Genomic DNA, 22,707 nt, shown 5'->3' on the forward strand with positions numbered 1-22,707 from the left:
CAGGTGGTAAATTCCAGATAGTATCGGGTCGGTTTTTGCGCCGTGTCAAGTCGTTCAGTTATGAAACTGGGTCCCTGCAGCTGTGGCATCAGAATGCACTTCGTCTTTGTCAGCGTGTCCATTGCAATTCATTTTGTCTGACGATGGAATCACAGATATGTTGGGATGTCATGTTCTGAATTGTCTAACATTGAAAATTAGCTTATAATCAACTCAGCCCCGTGTCAATAGAATGTTTGTTGAAGCTTTTTAGCATAAGAGGCAAGGAGAGAGAACGCAGCTCTGCAGTTTCTGCCCAAATGACTGAAAAAATAGCAACCAGTTTTCAAATGTTGTCAAAATTAAGAGTAATGAAGAGACATAAAATGCCTCCAGAATGCTCTTTTTCCATAATTCTGGTCTCCTGATGCATCACAATGCTGCGGTGAATTGCAAGTCTTTGCTGAAATATGTGTAATTGCAACTATGCATGTGACTGAGATGTAAGCAGCTACAGCGGACATGCTTGCAAAAAAAGAAAAAAATATATATAGATTATGTGTTTTCAAATCATTTTCAGGTTTTGGGTCTGATTATTCCTCATTAACAATCTTTTGATTTAATACAAATAAAAATTGGACATCATTTGCTTTTGCACTTGAGGTGGTTTTCCTGTAAAATTCCAAATTTTGATTTTTTTTCCAAATCCCCAAATCATCTGACATTATTAAAGTGACTAAATAATCACTTTTTTACTTTCTGTCTTTCCTTTCCTTGTTACTACCAAGTAGAGGGTTTTCATATGATTTAAGAAATTAATTAAACATATTTGCATACTGCCTCCTATCCTCTGTCCGATCCAGACCAGTCCAGTCATGCAGGTGTAGAACTTTGCTCTTTGGCTTCAACAGAAATTCCTCATTGTCAATGACATAACCCTACCACTCAAAATAAAATAACCAAAATTAACAATTACTCGCCAACTGATGTCCATTTCAGGCGGAATCTAGATTTTTTGCCATCATTCAGGTAAAAATTGCAAAGCTCTAAAAAAAACCTTCAGAAATCATTAATACGTACCTTTAAAGGTTGATTTTGATGTCTAATTACAACAGCTTTTAGTCATGTACACCTTTTACACACTTTAAAACACTTACATTAAATGATCAATGATTGGTCCATTAAAACCTAATTTTGGGTCAAAGAGTTTTAGTTTAGTCTTGCCCCCCCACTAATACAGTACACATAACAATTCATCCAAGATGCTAATGAATGCAATTGCTGTGCCTGTCCTTTTAAGGGCATATGTTTAAATGGAAGAAAGAAGAAAATAGAAGACAATAGAAAAAAAATAAAGGAGTTTAACATTGTTATTTATGTAATGTAGATTTGTTTGAAGCTCGTCACTGACAAATACCGCAAAATGATTTTTTTTTTCTCTCAGACACTAAGCAAGAGGCACATCATCTACCACAATTCTATGATCCCAGTCAAAAAAAAATTGAGAAATGGATGAGTCATGGACATCTTGATTCTGAAACAGGGTATCTTTGGCATAGTTAGATTAACTATATATTCATGAATTTTCTTCCAAGAGCCAACGATACTATTTGATGTTTCCCTCAGTCAGAACTCTGTACCCCACTTCATGTGAACTAGAATTAAAAGCAATCAACAGATAGTGATTTTTGATCAGTCAGTCCAAGCAGAAAAGGATTAATAAAAAGTTTGAACATGTTTAACTGAAGTCGAAATGGTCTACGATACAAGAGTTAACAGTGATGTAGCTCCAACTCCCCACTCCTCGCTCCCACCCAGCCGCACCCAAGAGTGGAAAGTTTTATTTAACTAGTTCTTTCTGATATACTGATCCCAATCTACTTAAAGCAGGCAGTTTAGCCTCTAATTAATAATAATAAAACAAGAAAAAGTAAACGAATCAATGATATTATTACCATCTGAAATAATCAGTTTCTTCTGCTCATTTCCTTAAGACATTTAAGGTAATGTATTTAGGAAAAAAATATTAATATTGATATTCAACTGAGAGATATTATACACATGGCAAACTGTTTATGATTCAGTCGGATGGTTTGGAAGAGTTTTCTTATGATAATGACAGAAATGTGTTATTGGCAACAACGACTTGTGACTCATCCAGGACCAGAGACATGACACACTGTATACAACACCCTTGGACCTGACTGGTGCGCTACCAGGCGTTTGCGACTTTGGATGTGCTCGGACTTTGGAATCTTGGTGATTATATTTCTTGCTATATCTTTAAATTTTGATTGAATTGAATTACTTTGCAGGTAATCTCATTTATACAAAGTTTAAGTGCGCTGATTTTGTCTTTGGAGGAGTCGCCCCTCGCCTAAAGTAACGGATGTGTTACCTGCAATAGACGCAAAGTCGGAAACTCTGATTGGATAGGGATGTTCCCTCAGGCATGAGGCCAAATTAGGTCTCTCCCCTCCTCCCCAAGGTGTCTAACTCACTTTTCAGATGGGCACTCTGCCCCTCCTCTTGAACAATGGCGAAATAACAGTGTGCGTAAGGCAAAAATTGAAGTTATTGCTTGCCAGACCCTCACGGTTTCTGTGTCTCCATTCAGAACCGGCACTTTCCAGCGGCGGCCATTCTGGACCAAGAGGAGGAAAAGCGCAGCAGGGAGACAAGTGCTGTTGCGCTCACTTGGAGAGGGCACATCTGTTTTTTTTTTTTTTTTTTTTTTTTTTACATTTTTTTTTAATATTTCTTTTACGCACAAATGTTACGCACTAGGAATAACGGGATTTAAGGACAGTTTTCTCCTAAAACTGTGTTTTATGGAATAGAACGACTTTCAACGTAAGTGGGTTTTCACATTTTAATAATGAGTGTTTAAGTCTAAAAGCAAAGTATTTATATGTGCGTAAATCTTCTCCCCCTCTAAAATAAGATTTTTCATTAAGATGTCAGGCAAATGAGTAAAAAAAAAAATACAAATCTAGTTATGTGTGGTCTTGGGATATTGGATCGTAAGTTATTGCCGCGGGAAGCATCCAGTGATGCACTTTTGTCCTTAAATAACCTTATTTCCTTGGGAAGAGAACTGCGGCGCTTGGATCTTTGTAGCCGCTCTGCAGATCCTGCATGTATTCAGCGGAAGCGATTTTTTTTGTCAATCAATAAGAAATAAAAAAATAGTTGACGAAAAAAAAATTAAGCAAATTAAAAAAAAAAAAAAAATTAAAGTACATTTTAAATTTTCTCGATAAAGGAGCTGAATATCAACATGCCGCAGGTGCGTCTCAAACAATGAGCACAAGAAGTGACACTCTCTCGCTCTTTTTTTCTTTTTTTTTAAATCGTCATCATATCAGGCGTTAAAAAAAGAATACAATTGTACACACAACATAAATTTCTCCTGTATGCTGGTCAGATCTCCCAAGAAAAACCTCTGTAAATCTGTTTCCAACACACTGTTGTAGGTTTTCTGCAAATGTTGTCTCAAGTATAAGCACTTGAATAACATGAGGTTGCTATTGGTCTCATCACCACCACAAAGTTTCATTTCATGAGGTTCTCATTTGGGTGGATCCGATAGACTGTTAGACTATTAGTGCAATCTGCGGCCATATACACCCTGAAATATAAACTAATGATGTTTAATGCATTTCGATTGCCCTGTTGTAAAAATGTCTAATTTTTATAGAGGTGAGGACTTTTCTGCTTCACCCAGAATCAGCCACTTGTGTTTATCCAGAGGGATACAAGTAAGGCTGTGGGGTCACTGCTCTCCTTCCTCCCCCCTCCAAACACTTTGCTGCTCGACCCCACATGAAGATTATCAGTCCAGCCACCCACAAATTCATCTATAATTAAAAAAAGAAAAATAAATAAAATGCTATTTTATAATGCTATTTTCTACAGAGTGCTGAAATGTGCATGTATCACTCAACTGATACTGAGGAAATAATTCGTGGTTGTTTGCGAAAATGATTTTGTTCAATTTTGTTACTGAGATTTTAGAATGGTTTCTAGTAATACTTTTTTTCTGCCCTGTTTTAATGGAGTTTTTTTTTTAACATTGAATTTTGCAGAAATTTGTTGAAATTTAAACATTTAAATGATTGGAAGGAATTACTTTCTAATGTATGTATTTTTTTTTTTATTCTGCTCACAGATGAATCTAGATATAAAGCATATCCTGTGGTTATATTGTTTCTGGGAAGTTGCAACTGCGAAAGGTAAGCTTGAAATCATCAGAGGCACCTCTGTCTCTCTCTTTATTTCTGTGCCACTCATCTCTTCTTATTCTCATACAGCATTCTTCTTACTTCTCTTTTCCATCTCAACCTCTGTGCTTCAACAAACATCAAAGTAGTGTTGTGCTTGCAAGTGTCCCAACTTAGCTGATAAATCTTACAACAACAACTGGTTTTGCTCAATTAGTAAAAGTCCAGTTGCCATGATAAGCCATGATTTAGTGATGCTCCACAGAATTAAGTAGATTATGGCGAGACCCTTTAGTCTTATCCAGTCAAACCTGTTTGCGTCCGCTCATGGAGTATATGATACATTTGGCCATGGAGGCACCTCTCGTCACCCCTGGCCCCCCTGGCTCCCCTGGCTCCTCAGCTTTGTCTCAGTGTGTGGAAGGACACCTTTCAATTAGATCCTGCTTCCAGTCTGAAAATAACAGCTGGTTTTACTCCTCATCCTAATAAGGGCCTGTGTTAAAGTACACACTGATGCCCCTGGGGCAGTCCCACCACTGTTCCTGGAGCATTCCCTACATTGTTCATCATCAGCTATCCCCTCCCTCCAAATATTATGTCCCCCTATCACGAAATGAGGGGCGATTCACTGGTTTTACGTCCAAGCTTTAACAAGAAAGTCACGAGTGTGTTACATGCTGATGACAAGTCTCAGTTATTTTTGTGAGTCTACTGTTCATCATCAATTAGTCTTTATGCAGCTGACTGTTTAAACCAACTAAACCATTATTGATGTACTCTGTTGATGTACATTACTGATGTACCCTAATTTTAGTTTTATAACAAGTTGAAGTACTATACTTACACTATTTCTTTTCCTCCCACACTCCCAAAATTTCAAAATGATGTTTGACTTTCCAGTTGCAGACCATGATGTATGCTTTTTTTAATAGTCTGGGTGTGGCAGTCCCTCCTTTTCAGCATAAATTGATTTGACAGTTTACAGTTGCATTCTGATGCAGTGACAGTAAATGAGTATGTAGGACAACAAAATAAAAATGCTGCTGGAAATGCATCCATTCCAAATTAGACCTGCACTGACTTTCACTTTTTTGCCTTTCAGTCTCCAACTCATTGTCGATAATCCGGCCAGTCACCGGAGCCCTCTCGGGAAAGGTTAATCTTCCATGCTTCTTCTCCACCATCCCGACCTCTGCACCGATCATTAGTCCCGATGGATCAGCTCCATACACCCGAGATTACTTGCGAATCAAATGGACCAAAATTGATGGAGAAGCAGAATTAACAGTGCTGGTCGCACAAAACGGAGTCATCAAGATTGGCTCCAGCTATAGGAACCGTGTCTCAGTGCCAAGTCATCCTGAAGACGTAGGTGACGCGTCTTTGACAATGGTCAAGTTGCGTGCCAGTGATGCGGGGACATATCGTTGTGAGGTCATGTATGGTATTGAAGACACCCAGGATACGGTTAATCTTGATGTCAATGGTAAGAACTTCATGTCTTTTCATGGTAGCCCTGAAAACAAAGACCACAATGGCTCCCTTTGAGCATATTGATGGGTTATTTCAAGATCTTAATTAGAGAAAATGAAATAGAAATGGTTGAAATGTAAACAACATGAACAGCTACCAAGCAGTAACATGGTAATGACATTTATGTTTAGGTTTTTGAGAGACCATTGGGGAAGTGTTATGAGAGTTTGATTTGCTCTCTACTTAACTGCAATGTTTAACATTCAGTTTTTATCGATCTGACCCAATCAGATATGTCTGATGTGTAGTTCTTCTCTCATAGCCTGTACATTTCTGTCAAAGATTTCACATTGTCAAGTTAATTAATGGGTTATACTTTACATGCATCATTCAGTTCCAATAACATTTTTAAAAGGCGTTCTGATATATTTTAAACCACTTAAATCTATTTGATTAATAAAAAATAAATCCTTATTTTCACGGTGAATAGGTTTCAATAGAACTTCACCTGAATTTATAGATCTGAAAACTTAACTCCATATCATTGGGTTTTAAATTCAAATGCCAAATGTCATTATATTTGACATTTGAATTTTCCATTTTATGTTTTATTTTCAGGTGTTGTTTTTCATTACCGCACAAATGCCAGCAGGTACACTTTAGACTATCAGAGTGCCATCCAGACATGCCAAAACATTGGAGCATCCATTGCTACATATGACCAACTGAAAGCAGCCTATGAGGATGGCTTCGATCAATGTGATGCTGGATGGATTGCTGACCAGACAGTGAGGTTGGTGAGATATTAATTCTCTGTTGTAACAAATAAACAAAAAATTCTAATCACTACAATTGCTCTGTATGAGGTGACTTAAGGTTTATCAAGGATCTTGAACTCTCCATGTTTACAGATACCCAATTACAAATCCAAGGAAAGGCTGCTATGGCAACCTTCACTTTAAGCCTGGGGTTCGTTCATATGGAACCAGGAAACCTACAGAGACATATGACGTATTTTGTTATGTCGATGAACTTGACGGTAAGTCACCTGCAATATTAACCTTTCTGAGTTCTCTAAGCAAAGTGGAAGAGGGTTGATCCACCACCTGCACAAGTAAAATTTATTGTTTGCATTTGTTGCTATAAAATTATACAATAAAATGTGATAATGGTTGTTTTAAATGTTTTGGCACTGTTTGTGGGAAGTTGTCTCTTCTCAGCCAACAGTCGTTCTCTTCACATTCATTGTCCAACTCGATTTCATTCAGGATACAAAGCATTTTCTGAGTGTTAATGTATTTTTGAAACAAAGCCCAGTCAACTCTGTGTAACTTGTCTGTCTGGGATCTAGACGTTGTGGCTCACAGAGTTTTTCAGTGTAGCATACATAAATTTGGATTCATTTGCGAACTTTATACTTATGGCAAATGAATAGTATTGCCACATATGCATCTTTAAATAGATAGTTCACCAATAGGAAGAGTGTGAATGAAGTAAACCTCAGCTGGTTCACTCTCCCTGTAATAGCTACAGTAATATTCTGAAGCATAGGCTTGGCACATTGCTATCCATTGTTATCCCACCTCAGTGTCATAAAAGAACTACTATTGTCCCAAATATTCTTGATTCTTGAAAAATGAGTGGTGGGAGATGTTTGGCCGTGTACGATGCCTTTTGTCAGTTGTTTTGGGATTTGTCTCTTAAAAAGGTCAGACATTTTACTTCTCTTTTCAGCTAAAAAAGTAATTAAACTAATAATATGAGCTATTGTGAAATTACTTACCAGTGTGTTTGTTACATGCACTGATAAATGTATTTGTATTGCTCGAAAATCTGTTGGGTAATCAAATGAAGTAGGTCCAAATGATAATTTTTTTGCCATATTTCCTCTGAATTGCCATCATTTTTTTTGCCCTTTTTTTTAAGTCTTCATTGTATTGTCAATATCTTGATCTTAGGTGACGTGTTCTATGCTCCCACGAGCAACAAGATGTCTTTTGAAGAGGCAAGAGAGGAGTGTAAGGGGAGGAATGCTGTTTTGGCATCTCCTGGACACCTTCATGCTGCCTGGCGACAAGGTCTGGACCGATGCGACTATGGCTGGCTTTCGGATGGAAGTGTGCGACACCCTGTTGCTGTACCCAGGATTCAGTGTGGAGGTGGCTTGCTTGGTGTGCGGACCATGTATCGCTACCGAAACCAGACTGGCTTCCCTCATCCAACGACCAAGCTTGGAGCTTACTGCTTTAAAGGTACCTTCATCCAGTGTATCTTGACGTCATTTTTTAGTATGTTTCCAGTCTGTCATGGAACATAGTGTTACCTGTTTTCAGGATGTACAGTATTTCTGTTTAAATTTAACCTTATAAAAGTCAGTGATTGACCATGCAGACATTTCTGTGAAGAACGAACCAGACTGTGACAACCGATGATCTCATCTTGTATTCATCTCTGCTCCTCCACCCTTTGATTTTCAGCTTTTTTGCTCTTGTATATACAATTGCTCATCTGTACTAACCCAACACTTTAAATATGTTTTGCTTGTCTCATCCATTGTCATTTGAAATGTTTATTTTGTGTCTCTCTTCCCTATGCACTGCTAATATAACAGTTTTACTCTACAAGGCCTGCCTCACAAATTGTAGATTCCAGTTGACCTCACTGTCTCACATTTTTCCCTCGCCCATTTCTGTGGCAACAAAATTATCTGAGAGGAGGGAAATGTAATCGCTATAAATTCTGTTTACTTTAAACTCAATGAGCAGAGCAGATGATTTTTTTACAGGGAGGTAGATTATTTGATTTAGTTTGTGAGCAGTATCTGTGATTCTTAAATACATTAATCTGATTTTGTCAAACAGGCACTGATTGAGCTTAATAGTCACACAAGCTCTTTGATGATCTTCAAATGTAAAAGCACACTTTTACTAAAGGACTATTTATAGTCCACAATTAATTTAGATTTATCAAAATGTCAGATGATGTGACATCTAGTTGGGATATTCTTAATATTATCTGAAGGGTAGTTTTTCTTGAACCACATAACATAGTATGTCACTCATTGGCCAAAAGGACAATTTAGCAATAGATATCAATAACAGCAATGCTTGATGATTAAAAAGATTTTCTAACAATTATGCTAATACCTCTTAAGTATGAGTGTGCCATTCTTAACAGTATTTCCATAGGAAAACCAAATGACTGATGACAGTTGTCGTTCAGAGGAGCAGAAAAAATAACTAATGCCACACCTGTCAGTCCTTTTAGTCTCACTATTTCACTCCTTTTTTGTCTTTCTTCTCTCATTTCCGCTGTCAGAGTTTGCACTCCATCATTCTCACTTGTACTTATCAGGTCAGACATTTGGATAATGGACAAAGCTACTACTGGACTTCTAAATTCAGTCATCCTTGGTGACCCTTGACCTGGCCTTTCCATCTTTACAAATGAGAGGTTGGGCAGATAAGCCAATCCCTGCCTGGTCATTTAGTACTCCTGAGCAAGGCTAACTCTCGCGGTGATAAGTCCCTAGTGAGTTCAGAGGGCACACAAACAGCCCACCCTCACCTCCTGCTCTATGTATTCCATGTCAGCTCTCTCAGGCATGCTGTATTTACGCCCCCATTTAAGTGCTTTTCAAGTGCCTTTGTTTGGTGGTACTCAGTCAATCATTTCCTGCTGTCCTACCATGAATAATATCTGCTACTACACTATTATGAAACCATGTAAAGCTACATTTGTCAGACTGTACAGAAAGCAATGTCAAAAGAGGTGGTTTCAGAGGGAAAAGTATGATAATTGCTGTCTGATTGGTCTCTGGACTGGACTGTAGAAAACAAAGGCTTCAGTAATGGCAGTAACTCAACTGCTTCAGTGAGATAATGTGCTCCCTTTGAAAAAAAAAAAAAAAAATCCTGTTGGGGAAAAACGTGTCTCACACTTAACATCACAGATAGTTTAATGAGGAAAGAGGGTCAGTATGCAGTGACGAAGCGCTGGGTTTACACAGTGTGTCAGACTGAGAAAAGCTTTCAAAGCTGTTACATTGCTTTTTATGTGCTGTTAAATGAGCATGTGACAAAAAAGGGAGCAGAGGACATTGAACGAGCAGAAACAGAGATGAATGAACAAAATACTCAATTCATTTATTGAGAATATGACATCTGCCAAGGACTTCAATTGACATCTTCGGCATTTTAATTATTTGTGGCAGAAGGCCGCCTGCTCACAGGTTACAACACAGGAGACAATGGGGATATCATCACTGTATCATGCTATAAACTGATGACTACCTATGTGATTCAATGATGTACAACTAAAGAAAAACATAAATACATTTTTATTAAAAGAGCACTTTTTTGATTAATTCATCTAACATCCTGATTATTACCACAGTAACAACCATTATATTGCTGAAGAATAAATATATGCACCGAGGCTTAGAATGAAGCATCGTTCTAGTGGCTCAAGACCAGACTAAAGCTAAGATTATGTTGTCATGGAGACACTGTTCCTCGACAACATAACTTTAAATGACGTTATGACTCCTTAGAGAACACTAGGAGCTCAGGGTAGGAGACCTTGCCCACTCAGTGTATGGGACACTTTAAGAATATTAGTTTCCCAGTTTGGCACAGCTACAGAATAATAATCAATGACTGTTCTTTCATTCAAAGATACACAGTCACAATTTTTTTTCAGCACTAAAATCAAGATTTTTCAAGTCTCACTTGTGTGCTGGAAACATAAATTTTGTTTACTTGTTGTTGTTTTTACAGGCTATTCAGAATTTGCAGGTCTGAACAAATGCTGTAATTTCCTCATTTAATCTCTAACTGCAGTAAACATTTCTTGTCATTGCTGAATTTAGTCAAGGCATTTTGGTAGTGGTAAAAATGTACTCCTGTAAAGGAAATAGGTCAAGTGTGTTTTAAACTCAAGACAAAACAAGTATATCTTTCACATGTTGACTTCGGCACAATATATGGCTCCACTCATAACTGTAGTGTAAATGAAAAAGATCACACGAATAAATGTGCCCAGCAATGCTTTGTCACATTGTATAAAATGATGTGAGATTTCACCTTGAAATTACCAAAATGATACAAATTTCTCTGAGAAGTATTTTTTAGATTTTCTTCTTTTTACAGTTTATTAGATAGACACAGGTATGTTTCATGTAATCTATACGCATTTAGTAATTTCTCTAATTTTGTGTTTTATAGAAAGGAGTAGGAGGATCAACCAGACCTCCTTTGTGGATGTTACCGTGATTGGTGTCACCAGTATGACCCCAAGCTCCACTCCCTCTGTTCCCTTCCTGGAAGGAACCACAACAACCGAGTTGGATGCAGAAATTGAAACTCATTCAAATTCTCCATCTATGTTTTCTACAAGTATGGCTCCACCTCGCCCCACCCCGGTAGGACAAGAGGAGGAGTTATTTACCACAATTGCGCCCACGATAAAAGAGGATCAAGAAGACTTTGAAGATGTATTGACAGTGACACTAGACTTTGACATTGATGATTTAGCAAAATATGAGGAACCCGGTCCGCACCGGGGGGACATTTTCTCAGAGACCCAAACAATAACTGAAAGCACAGCATCAACATCTGATCCATCGGAGGAGCCGGATGATCACTCAGTTATTGAGATTAGTACAATACAACCTGATGTCCCCATCTTGGTTGAGTCTCTTGGCACGGATCCCATGTTTGCCAAGGGCCAGACAGAGGAGACTGTTTTAGAATCTGGGATGATGAATGCAACGAAAGGATCAGTTGAGCGGGCCAGTGAGGATGATTTCAACTCCCTAGAATCAACACTCTCCCCTTCTATGACCGATTTAACAACAGCATTCTCAAATTATGAAGCTGGTGTGGATGACATTGTGACAGAATATGCTGAAGAGGCTTTATCACATGTGCAGTCAATGCCACCGGACCACCCATCAGACACTGATATTACTACAGCAACAGAAATCCCTGACATCAGCCAACCCCCAGAAACTACCAGCACTGCAAGCAAAACCACAGCTACCACGCAGGATGCCCCTGTTGCTGACTACAAGCAAGGGAGCACATCAGCAACTGTGACGGGTGCTCCAATTCTCATTGACATCGGGGCGCCAGCTGAAGATGTGACAGTCCACGTTTTTGATCAGTCCCCTAGTCAGGTGGCAGAGCAGGGTAATGACTTACAAACGGAGGATGGCACAGATACAGACATTGGCACAGAGTTTTTCACATTGACTCCAGCAATATCAGCTGTGGCTATCACGACCACCACCACCACCACCACCACCACCACCGCCAGAGGAACAGTTGCTGCAGATGAACAGAGACCATCTGGTAAGATGTAACCAAAAACATAAACCTGACTGGATTGTCAGTGCTTTTTTCTATACAGTTTGCAATGATTCTAATCTAAATGCAATGTTGTGGAAATATTATGTATGCCCATCAGAAAAAAACAAACAAAAAGGGTCCCCTTTTAATCATATAATAACGCAGGCCGATTTGATCATTCCGACTAATCTCCCTTTATTCTGTTTTTCTAAAATGGTCTGGCAGGGACAATGGAAGTTGGTTGCAGGGCTTCTGTTGACTATCATAATTATTTTGCTGTATCTAGTTTTGTTCACACATGAAACCCAGGGAAATTTTGATTCTTAAGGGGTTTGTGAAAGGCAACGGCTTCGGACCGGGCCTCTCAGTGTGAAAGTTGCATGTTCTTTGTGTCAGTGCAGTTTTCCTTCGGTTCTCTGGTTTCTTCCCACAGTCAAAAGACATAGTGAAGGTTAATTAGACCTTGTGGCCCTGTGATTCACTGGCAACCCGTCCAAGGTGAACCCCACCTCTCGCCCAATGACAGCTGGGAGAGCCTCCAGCCCCCCTGCAACTGTGATTTTAGATTATGACTTGCATTCCAAAGGCACCCAGAAGTTATTAAACTCAATGAGTTACTTTTCCATATTTCTCCAATGATTATTAGAATCCACACATAATGCCAGAGCAATGTCAATAGGAATATTTGCAAAAGTTGTGGTGTGTTTTCTTTTATAAATTCGGTTTTCTTCCCCAAGGATTAAAAAAAGTCCTTGTGTTTTGTTTTCTGATTCTATTGCTTATCTTTGTGGTTTCTCAGTGTAGACTGCTTCTGGAAGACTGTTTAACCGCAGTACTCTCTCAGTTGGTACATCTGTGAAACCTTTCTTTCATATAGTAAAAAAGACAAAGGAGAAGGTTATAATGTCCCCGGGCAAAAGTGAGCAAATATATATTTCCTATGTATGTTTATTGGAGAAACATGGCAATACACAAAATGTGTTTGGCTCTGGATTTACGAGACAACTGAACATCTCATTTACAAATAGAAGCTAACCCACTTGCTTTTTATTCGGTTATTTATCTCATTCGACTAAAATGTAATGAAACTTGTTCCCTGCCTCATCGAAGAAAGGTCATGTTATAAGACAGGGATCTGACTATCAGAATGTCTACAGGTCAGTGGGCAGCCTGTGGAATTTTTTTTTTGTTGAAAAGAAGGTATTCCTTCTGTTTTCCTGGTTACACACGTTTTTAACTTCTGGGATGTTTAATGGAACATATCAGAGCTTTTGTATATGCCCTGTGTTCAGTTTAATTGCCAGGAGAACACATTGCAGGGCTTGGTGTGTGCATGTAGTCTATACAAAGACAGTTCAAAAACAAGAAACGCCTACTTGACAGTCACTTCCTGTATCCTTGTCATACAGACTTTGCTGTCACACTGGCAGCTCCGCAGGCTCCTTACTCCAGAGGGAGTTTGGAATATAGTGTAATGTCCGAGCAGACATGCCCAATGATGACAAACTGCTGGTTAACAAACCTTACTTTTATTTGAACAATTATGAACAATTATGCCACACTTAAGCAACAGTGGCTAAAATAACCTTCTGCGCCTCTCGCATTCACCCTCACTCACACACCTCGCCCTTGCTCTCTCTCATCCCAAAATACATTCACAGCCAGTAGGAAATCACAGAACTCTGAACATTCCTCTAAACAGTACCGCATGGTCGCTACACTGCCCTCCCCAAAGACCCTCACCCTTTAAATGGGCTGGAGGCCTTCTCTGTCTTCGTGGTCGCCTTGGAGTGAACAAGAGTGGCTGTATCTGCAGTCTCAGAACTGCCTGCTGACAAGCAGGGGGTCAGCTTTGGGATGATGAAGTTAGGGGGTTGCTAGGGGGGACGGTCCCTGAACCTGGGGGTGTGGTTGCTTTACTTTTCCGGGCAGCCATTAAAGGTCCAGGGTTCTGATGTGAATGTGCGTCACCTCTGTATGGGGCCAACCTATCCCTGTGGAGAACCTTCCTTCTTCCCCAAGGAGTCAGTTAAACCCTATAAACCACCTCCGTCAGCCTCTCCAATACCTCACAAGGCCCCACCCACTAACTTTCCAGCTTAGGGCTTTGCCCTTCTTCCCCTTCAGACTGTATACCCACACCAGGTCCCAGCCATAATATCCCTTCCCCTGGCCATCATGTCATAATTTCTTTTCGGCCTCAAGCCCACTGTCTTGCAGCTGGTCATGAGCAAAGGCATGAGCAGACTCAATTTGATCTTGGAGCCTTCCAGCAAATTCGGGTCCTGGTGGCACCACCGTTGTGTCCAGGGGTCTGCCGAACACCATTTCCGCTGGTGCCTGCAGCTCCAGCCCCATCATGAGCACGGCAGGTGTGCATGAAGTGGATTCCTGTACAGCTGACCTGAAGGCCAGTAAAATGAGGGTGAGGTGCATGTCCCAGTTACGCTGATGTTCCGCAGTGAGGATGGCCACTTATTTTGCCAGGGTTCTGTTGAATTTTTGGACGAGCCCGTCACTCTGAGGATGAGAAGGAGTAGTTTTAGTCTTGCACATCCCCAGACATTCACACATGGCAGAAAACACTTGACTTGAGGTTTCTTCCTTGGTCACTGTGGATGACCTCCGGTGCGCCAAACTTTGGGAAACATGCCCTCCATGAGAGCATCTGCAACAGTCCCTGCCCCTGGTCTGGTATGTTATATGCCTCTGGCTATTTTGTAAAATAGTCCATAGGTGCCAGATCATAACAGTTGCCAATGTCTGTGTGAGGAAATGGACCCACTATGTCCACTGCCACCCTCACCACTTGGGCCCCGACTGCCAGTTGTGAGTCGGGGGTGGGGGTCCTCTCAGATGTGCCCAGGTCTAACATTAGACGAGGCACGATGGTACACAGGGACCAGGGTCTGCGTTGCCCCTAGGGTGTTTCCCAGACTGCTGATTGGATCCCGTCCCATTATACCTCACCACTGTATGTGGGTGGATCCTATGCATTCGTTGATGAAGCAATAGAAGATATTTAGGCTTAAATCAGCATTTAAGTCAGCAGTCAAAATAAAGTGTAGAGGTCTGGGGATGATCTTCTATTCCCTGAGAAGCAACAGTGTGTCAGTTCACAAAGTCTGACTGGCTATGTTTCCCTGACCCAGTGTTTTTATAATACAAAGAATCAACTGTGCAGTTGTAGGGGTCTTCTCATTGGCCATTGACAGTTATTATGATCTACTCCCAGGATGTGGCTTCCGGAGATATGCCCGTCTGATTCCTGATGTCTTTTTGGTTCCTCAGAATGGTGGGCTGCAACTTGTAGTTCATTATGTTCACAGCTCTCACCTCTATAAACAACCCTCAGAACTTGCTTGTTTGTCTTTGTTTATCATTTATGTAATTGTTATCCATTTCTCTACAATCACATTCTTTACATGAGGCCCTCTATTGTGGTCAAGTATGACACTTTCTGATGTGCAATGCACATTCTTTTATCTGTACTTCTCCATCCTGAGCTGCCCGTGTACATAATATTGCTATGGTTGAAGACATCTTGGTCTGCTGATGTGCTACTGCTCTCATGACATCTTGATGTAGTTAATAAGGCTTTAGTGGTTTGGCTTAATGAATATTATTGTAATAATTTGTTAATGACTAATAGCGTGTTGAAAAGGATTGAGCATGAATGTAAAGCTGTACAACGTCTGTCAGCCTGGGGCATTGTATGCTGATGTGGCGGGGCTGGCCATTCACCCAATGCACAGGAGGGCGCTGGCGAGGGGGGTTGCTGCTGCGGAGTGGTTGCAGTGATACTACATGGATCAGTTCCACCAATCCACCCATCCATTCCTGCTTCTTCTGGTCTGGGTCCACCTGTCCTGAAGCTCTCACAACAGGGCCAGCTCTGACATGGTCATTCTGAGCAGACCTCCGGCCTCCCTCTCCCAGGCCAGTGCCTCCCATAGAGTCAGGGGGTGTGCTAGCTGCGTCTGTATGCACAACGCCCTGGGAGTTAAGGCATGGATAAACTGCACCTCAGCAGGTATGTGGGTATGCTCTCCCCGCCAGAGTCTCTAAGTCATTTGCTAACACATAGTAGTTCCCCGGGCTTTCTCTTCCAATTCCATAGCTCTGAGAACAGAACACCAGGTTGATTGCACTGTCCAAAACATCCGTCGAGCACCAACTATGGCCCAATAGTTGTCTCTTTTAGATGGGCTCAGCAGTAGCGAGCATGTTGACACTTCCTCAGTGAGACACAGGGCAAGCTGGAGTACCTAACTGTCCACCAACTAGCCTGCACCCCGTGCCAGCAGTTAAAACTGGGTATGGAAGGCCTCCCAGTTGGTCTTACTGGAGTATTTCAGCATTTTGATATGCCGTTGACTACAGTGAGTGTTGCCATCTTTGCACTCATTAACCCTAACCCTGCGTTGCCTGTGGCGGCCATTTTCCAAGCGGTGCTCTTCGCTGCACTGGGTGAGCCAAAACCAGCGTCAGCAGCTAGCTTCTTGACTGTGTCTCAGGCAAACACTATGCTCTGCATCACGGTCAGACTCCTCTTCACGCCCCAATGTACCCACAGAAACGTCCGTCGCCTCTTCCTTGACTGTCAGATGGGGGTCTGTCTTGTCTTGCCGTGTCGTTATCCTTCTGGCTGAAGAAGAGTAGTGTAGGGTTGCTACAATAGTTTTAGTGATTTGTTGCACCCAAGAGTCTTTGATATTGACCGTGAAATAAAAAGAAAAATGTTGACAAGCTTCGTATTGTAGCGTTTTCAGTCAGCGAAACACTCGGTTGGTGGTAATAGTGAGCAATAGCTGTTGTTGGCCACAGCTACGCTAGACAAGCCTGCATAACTAACTGTTCCCGCTCAATTCCAGGTAAACCCCCCAGAATTCATTGCCCCCCAAACCACATCTACATCATTCCCAGCAACCCCAAAATCACACAGAAAACAAGCATCAGCATAAACACCAACATTTGTGACTTGCTACAATATTTTCCAAATATTCTAAAATTATCATTGGATTCATGCTGTCTTTTTTTTTTTGCGTTTAATGGTTTGTATTTAAGTGAAATGATATGGAGGTACAGTATCTCTGACGGAGTTATGAGTAGTCAATATCCAAAATCAGAACCTTGATCAGCAGTTTACTGTTGTGAATGGTGCCCTGTGTGAGGGGAACTCAAATGCAAATTTTGATAACAGTAAATTAGCCATGATCATTAACAATTTTACATAATGTTTTGCTTAAAAAACATTGGATATATCTGTATATCTTGGACAGGGATAGCATAGCATAAAAGCTAGTGGGCAGTGTTCTTGTGGTGCACTGTTCACAATGTCTTTGGGTTAAAAACTGTTTATTTGTTTTCTTCTGTCTGCTTTGGTGGACCTATCGCAGTATGCTAAATGAAAAAAATCATATACGATACAGGTACAGAACAGGATTTTTTTTTGTAAATAAGTACATGCAGAAAAGTCCTCGATGGAAGGGGATGTATACAAGTAACTGTGGATACTCTTCTGATAATATAAGCAACTACAAGGCTGTCTTGTCAGCAGCAGAGATATTACTATACCACACCTGGATCCTGGAGTAGGAGTACACAAACAGCTATTGTTATAGGTTGATTTTCTGAGTGAGCAGAGCCTCTATTGTACTGTCTTGGGGGATAAATGATGCACCCCCAGAGAGAACATGGGATGTAAATGCATTTGGAGTCACAGTTGTTCATGTGCTATACATTGAAATCCTACATATGTACAATATCTTTCAACTGTAATAATCTGAGACTGGAGGATATTTTTCTTCCCGCTGATCAGAAAAGATGTTGAATATTATCTCCCCTGTATATTCCTCCACTAAGTTTTTGACTGAGGCTTCTTGGACACATATACTTACTTATACATAAACCAATAACCTGCTCAGAGGTTGAGATAAAGAATTATTGTTATTGGATCATGAGAGAAGTCTTTGCAAACTTTATACTGTCTCATATATTTAATCACTGCCTTTTGTTTTAAAGCACCTGTCATGTATTTCCTGAGGCAGGAATATGATCAATATGCCCTTCGTGCACTTCTAATTCAAACTAGTATGCATTTTGTAGTATTCTTGTGATCTTACAAGTACGTTCAAGCTTCCTAGGAGCTAGCAAGCAATGACATCTGCTTGTTGGCAGTCTACCTGAGTAATCACAGATGCCCTGTCATATGTTTATAATGGATACATCACAGGGGCTGATGTCATCGCTAACACAAAGTCTCCCCTCTCTGTCAGGACAGCTGGCTCTAAGCAAAGAAAGCGATTATAGCCACTTCTGCTGCAGAATCACGTGATAGGGCTCAGCTGAGAAACTTCCAGGGCTCTTTTGCTCTCCTAAAATGCGTGAGAAAATCCTTTGGAAATTGTTTTGGCAAGGCGTTTTTGCTGTTCAGCTGTATGTTGCAAAAGTAATATTTTACATTCCACTGTCCAACTTGTTAGAGGGCTATATCTTGAATCATTCATGGGCTTTACAATTATTTATTTCTCATTGAACTGACAGCAATACATTGATTATATAGAATGTACAGAATGTATAGAATGATGAACCCTGTCAGGTCTGTTGTTTTGTGTGACGCAGTCTGTAATCTGGTTGCTGGTTGACACATTTGAAGTTTAATATTGCACACAGTGAAAGTTAGTTAACTGGGTAAGTGACTGTCTTGGCTGAGAACAGAGACAGTACAACACCTGTATAGGATATTTTGTTTTGCAGATGCAGGAGCAGGTTTTTCATACACTGTATACTTCTATGTTGCATGCTTATTTTAACGTTAATGTATGATTTTTATGTTTTTTTTAAATTAACAGACAAGTACCGTAATTTCTGGACTATTACCGCAATTTTTTTTCACACGCTTTGAATAGGCTTAAAGAATGATATAGCTAATTTATGGATTTTTACAGGATAACAAGCTTCATGCCACCAAAATACTTAGCCTTGATATATCGGACCAATGAAATTGCACATAGCACAGCAGAACACACGCGTGTGGTTTATACAAGTGACATTGAGAGCGACAACGACAGAGAGACTAAGGAATTGTGTGTTCGAGGAATTCTGAAGCTGTTTACCGTAATTTCCGGACGATAAACCGCTACATTTTTCACTTAAAGAACGATGCGGCTAATATATGCTTTTTTTTTGGGGGGGGGGGGGGGGGTGTAACGATTTTCACGCCGCTAAAACATTTTTCCTCGTCACATCAGACCGATGAAATGACCAGGAAATTCTGGGAATTTCCAAAGAAGACGACTTACACGGTTATAGTGCGCAGGAGGAAGCCTAAGATCGCGATCGGCCAGCCGGTGCGGCTTATATTGAGGTGCGCTTAATAGTCCGGAAATTACGGTAATTCCAACACTGAAGAAGATGACTAAAGTCGTTTGAGTGTGGAAGATATAGACGAAGATAGGGATCAAACACTTTTCCTGGTAGGCTATTTTATTTTTTATTTTTCTAACCAGGCATGTTACAGGGACTGTTTGGAAAAAAAAAAACATTTCCAGTACATATTTAATTAAAAGTTTGAACATTTCTTTCTGTGTAACATCTTTCTGTATATCATATCACAAACGATGATATCTCAATATCTCATGCTACAAATGGACACTTGTGGCTTATAGACAAGTGGGCTCAATAGTCTGAAAATTATGGTACCAAAACTAAACAAAATAAAAAGCCAAAATGACCCTAGTGATTAAGCTGATATCATTATTTGCCACATTCTGCCTTCGACACCACTGAAAGTAATTGCAGTGGTTAAACGTCTGTGTTTTGATTTGCCTTTTTTAAGATGTTTTTTGAAGTTGTTTTTTTAAGATGTTTTTTTTAAGATGTTTAGCCGAGAAAGAGAGCGCGAGAGAGAGAGTGAGAGTGAGAGAGAGGGAGAGAGAGAGAGAGAGAGAGAGAGAGAGAGAGAGAGATTGTGTATGTGTGTGAATGTATGTGTGAGTGTGTTTGAATGTGTGCGTGCGCGTGTGTGTATGTGTGTGTGTGTGTGTGTGTGTGTGTGTGTGTGTGTGTGTGTCTGAGTTGCGGTCAGGTGGATCCATTGGTGGTGTTCCCAGGCTAAGTCATGACTTTAAACAGGTGTCATCCCAGTAGAGCAGAGAAGCTGCAGGTGTTGTTGGCTGTAGCTAGTAATCTTCATGAATCACTATTCGTGGAAGAACAGTGGTAGAGTGGAGAGAAAGTGGAAAACAGAGGACACAGAGAGGTTGTGTCATGACTGTGTGAAATTTCAAGATCTTTCTGTTTCTAAATTTTATGCCTCTTTACTTGTACAAACTTTACATAAAATAACCCTTTCCACCTGAGCCATACTGTCTTTTTTATTGTAAAATGACTGGTTTGGATATTATTGTAGGAAGGATAAATACAAGAATCAGAGAAGGCAGACAATTGCAGCAATAGAGTGCAGTGTGTTAAGCCAGGCAGCATTATAAAGTAACTCTTTTCTGGCTGAATACTGAGCCTTTATCAACAGTCATTGGGAGAGAGGTGGGGTTAACCCTTGACTGTACGCCGATGGATCACATGGCTACATACAAAAACATGCAACCTTTCACACTCCCACTTACATGCCTGGGCAATTAAGGAATTAAGAGTCTTCAATTAGCCTGCTGCATGTTTACTGACTTGTGCGAGGAAACCCGAGAAACCTGAGAAAACAAACTCAAACTATGCAATCTCTACACAGACAGGTCCCAGTCGACCCTGAACCAGAAACCGTCTTGTTAGCCTGAAATCATTATCACTTCATCAGATTATCATTCTCTAAATATATAGAATTTTACACACTGGCAAGTCATTAGCATTTTCATATTCTCATATTAGTCTCTTTTTCTCATTTTCATATTAGCAAGCACAATTTGTTAATTAATACAATTATTAATGATAAAATTATTGGGAATTATTGGGAATTATTATTTCCTGTTAAATTAATGGAAAAGTTAATATCACCTGAAGCTGTAAACAAGCAAGTCTTTTTTTCCACATTGTGAAATATTTTGTTGCCACTAACAAAAAACAGAATGTGAAATGTGGGGAAACAGTATCCCACCTCTCCAAAGAGTAGTAATGAAAATTCAGAGCAACCCCTTACTTTTGTTGTCACATAAAGAATTTTAATTCTGTTACTTTAAAATTAATTTTCTTTTATCTGTTTTTCGCAGTCAGCCAGAGAGTAGAGATACAAGAGTTACAATCTCCTACAATAACAGTTGTGCCCAACCACCCTACACCCGCCATACTCGATGATGACCAAGGTCGAGAGAGCGGTGCTATGGATCTCTACTCAACTACGGCTGCAATCATCACTCCAAGTGATAACTCTACACATAGCAAAAATGGTCTTGCGCTGGATCCACAGACCGCAGAGGTAAACAAGACAGAAGGTACACAGACTTTAGGAAATATGACCATGGTGGTAGAAAGTGATGAAATAGCTACTCATAGCGTCACTGAATCTACAGGGGAACCCCTCCCAATTACAGAAACACAGTCTTCTACTGAGACCCTTGACTCTGTCATCACCACAACAGTTCAATTAATATCTCCCCACATCCACCCTGAAGAGATGGAGCTGACCTCAAACGTCCCCACACAGACAGAAACAACCTCTACTCTTGACTCAGCAGTTGAGGAAATGGCAGCAGTGAAGACCTCACAGAGTGCAGCTATCCCTACAACCACAGATGGGATGAGTGATATCACAAGTAGCGCTGTTGATTTGGTTCCCACGGTATCACCAGCTGAGGCACTTATTACCACAGGAGTTGAAGAAACCAGAACAACATTAGTTGGCAAGGAAATAATCACTGTAATCTCCACATCTGTTCAAAATGAGGTAGACAGTTCAGCGAAGACGTCTGTGGCAGAAGTGACTCAGAGAAAAGAGGGCCAATCTCTGGTCTCTCCTACAATTGATCACTCAAATGAAGATGGGGATAAGCCTATAGAGAATGCAATAAGCACATCTGCCACAGCTGCTGAAGAAACTACACAATCATTACTGACTGTTTATTCAGTGTCCTCTGGTGATGGGAAAACACCAACATTAACAACTAGTGACTTGCAGAGCTCCACTCAACTTGTAGCAGGAGGGAAAGGGTCTGAAACTCCCAAAGAATATGCCCCCAGTTCAACATTTTTTTCTGTTTTCAGTTCAGGCTCTCCTGATCATACAACAAAGCCCGAGATAATGCCAGATGACGTTACAGTTGATAGTGAATCATCATCATCATCATCGTCTACTGCATCTACCCTTACCATTACGGATATAGGCACTCCTGTCAGCAGTAAGACACCATCACCAGCTTTATATGCAACAACAGGAAGTCTAGAAACAGGTAGAACTAAAGTGCCAACACCCCATGGAAAAATAACAGCTTCTTCTCCAGATAAGACTTTGTCAAGCTCAAGAACAATTTCTCCAAGTTTGACTTTGGTTCAGTCAACTGCTGAACAGGATATTGATGATGAACATATTAGCAGTGAAACTAAAATTATGGGGTCTAGTTTTTCTTTCACTGAATCAACCCTGGATCTTGAGATGGAATCATTCTTTCCTGATGGAGAAAGGTCTACCGACCGTGCTTCAGACCTCACTGCAGAATCTTTAATCACAGCAG

General features: G+C 40.4%; 1 protein-coding gene across 1 annotated transcript in view; it reads left to right on the forward strand.

Moving 5' to 3' along the window:
- The first annotated feature begins 3,526 nt into the window (after positions 1-3,526).
- LOC147218490 (uncharacterized) overlaps positions 3,527-22,707 on the forward strand; it is a 51,234-nt gene continuing 32,053 nt past the window's right edge. The window contains exons 1-10 of the mRNA XM_086174389.1: positions 3,527-4,214; positions 5,308-5,691; positions 6,297-6,471; positions 6,590-6,717; positions 7,637-7,943; positions 10,917-12,031; positions 13,438-13,499; positions 14,249-14,400; positions 15,916-16,061; positions 21,250-22,367. Coding sequence (XP_086030515.1) covers positions 4,094-4,214; positions 5,308-5,691; positions 6,297-6,471; positions 6,590-6,717; positions 7,637-7,943; positions 10,917-12,031; positions 13,438-13,499; positions 14,249-14,400; positions 15,916-16,061; positions 21,250-22,367 — 3,708 coding nt within the window. The 5' untranslated portion in view covers positions 3,527-4,093. The remainder of the gene's footprint in view (positions 4,215-5,307; positions 5,692-6,296; positions 6,472-6,589; positions 6,718-7,636; positions 7,944-10,916; positions 12,032-13,437; positions 13,500-14,248; positions 14,401-15,915; positions 16,062-21,249; positions 22,368-22,707) is intronic.

This window comes from Fistularia commersonii, chromosome 26, assembly GCF_037954325.1.
Source record: "Fistularia commersonii isolate RoL2024-O1a breed Wild chromosome 26, RoL_Fcom_v1.0, whole genome shotgun sequence".
NCBI classification, from domain to species: domain Eukaryota; kingdom Metazoa; phylum Chordata; class Actinopteri; order Syngnathiformes; family Fistulariidae; genus Fistularia; species Fistularia commersonii.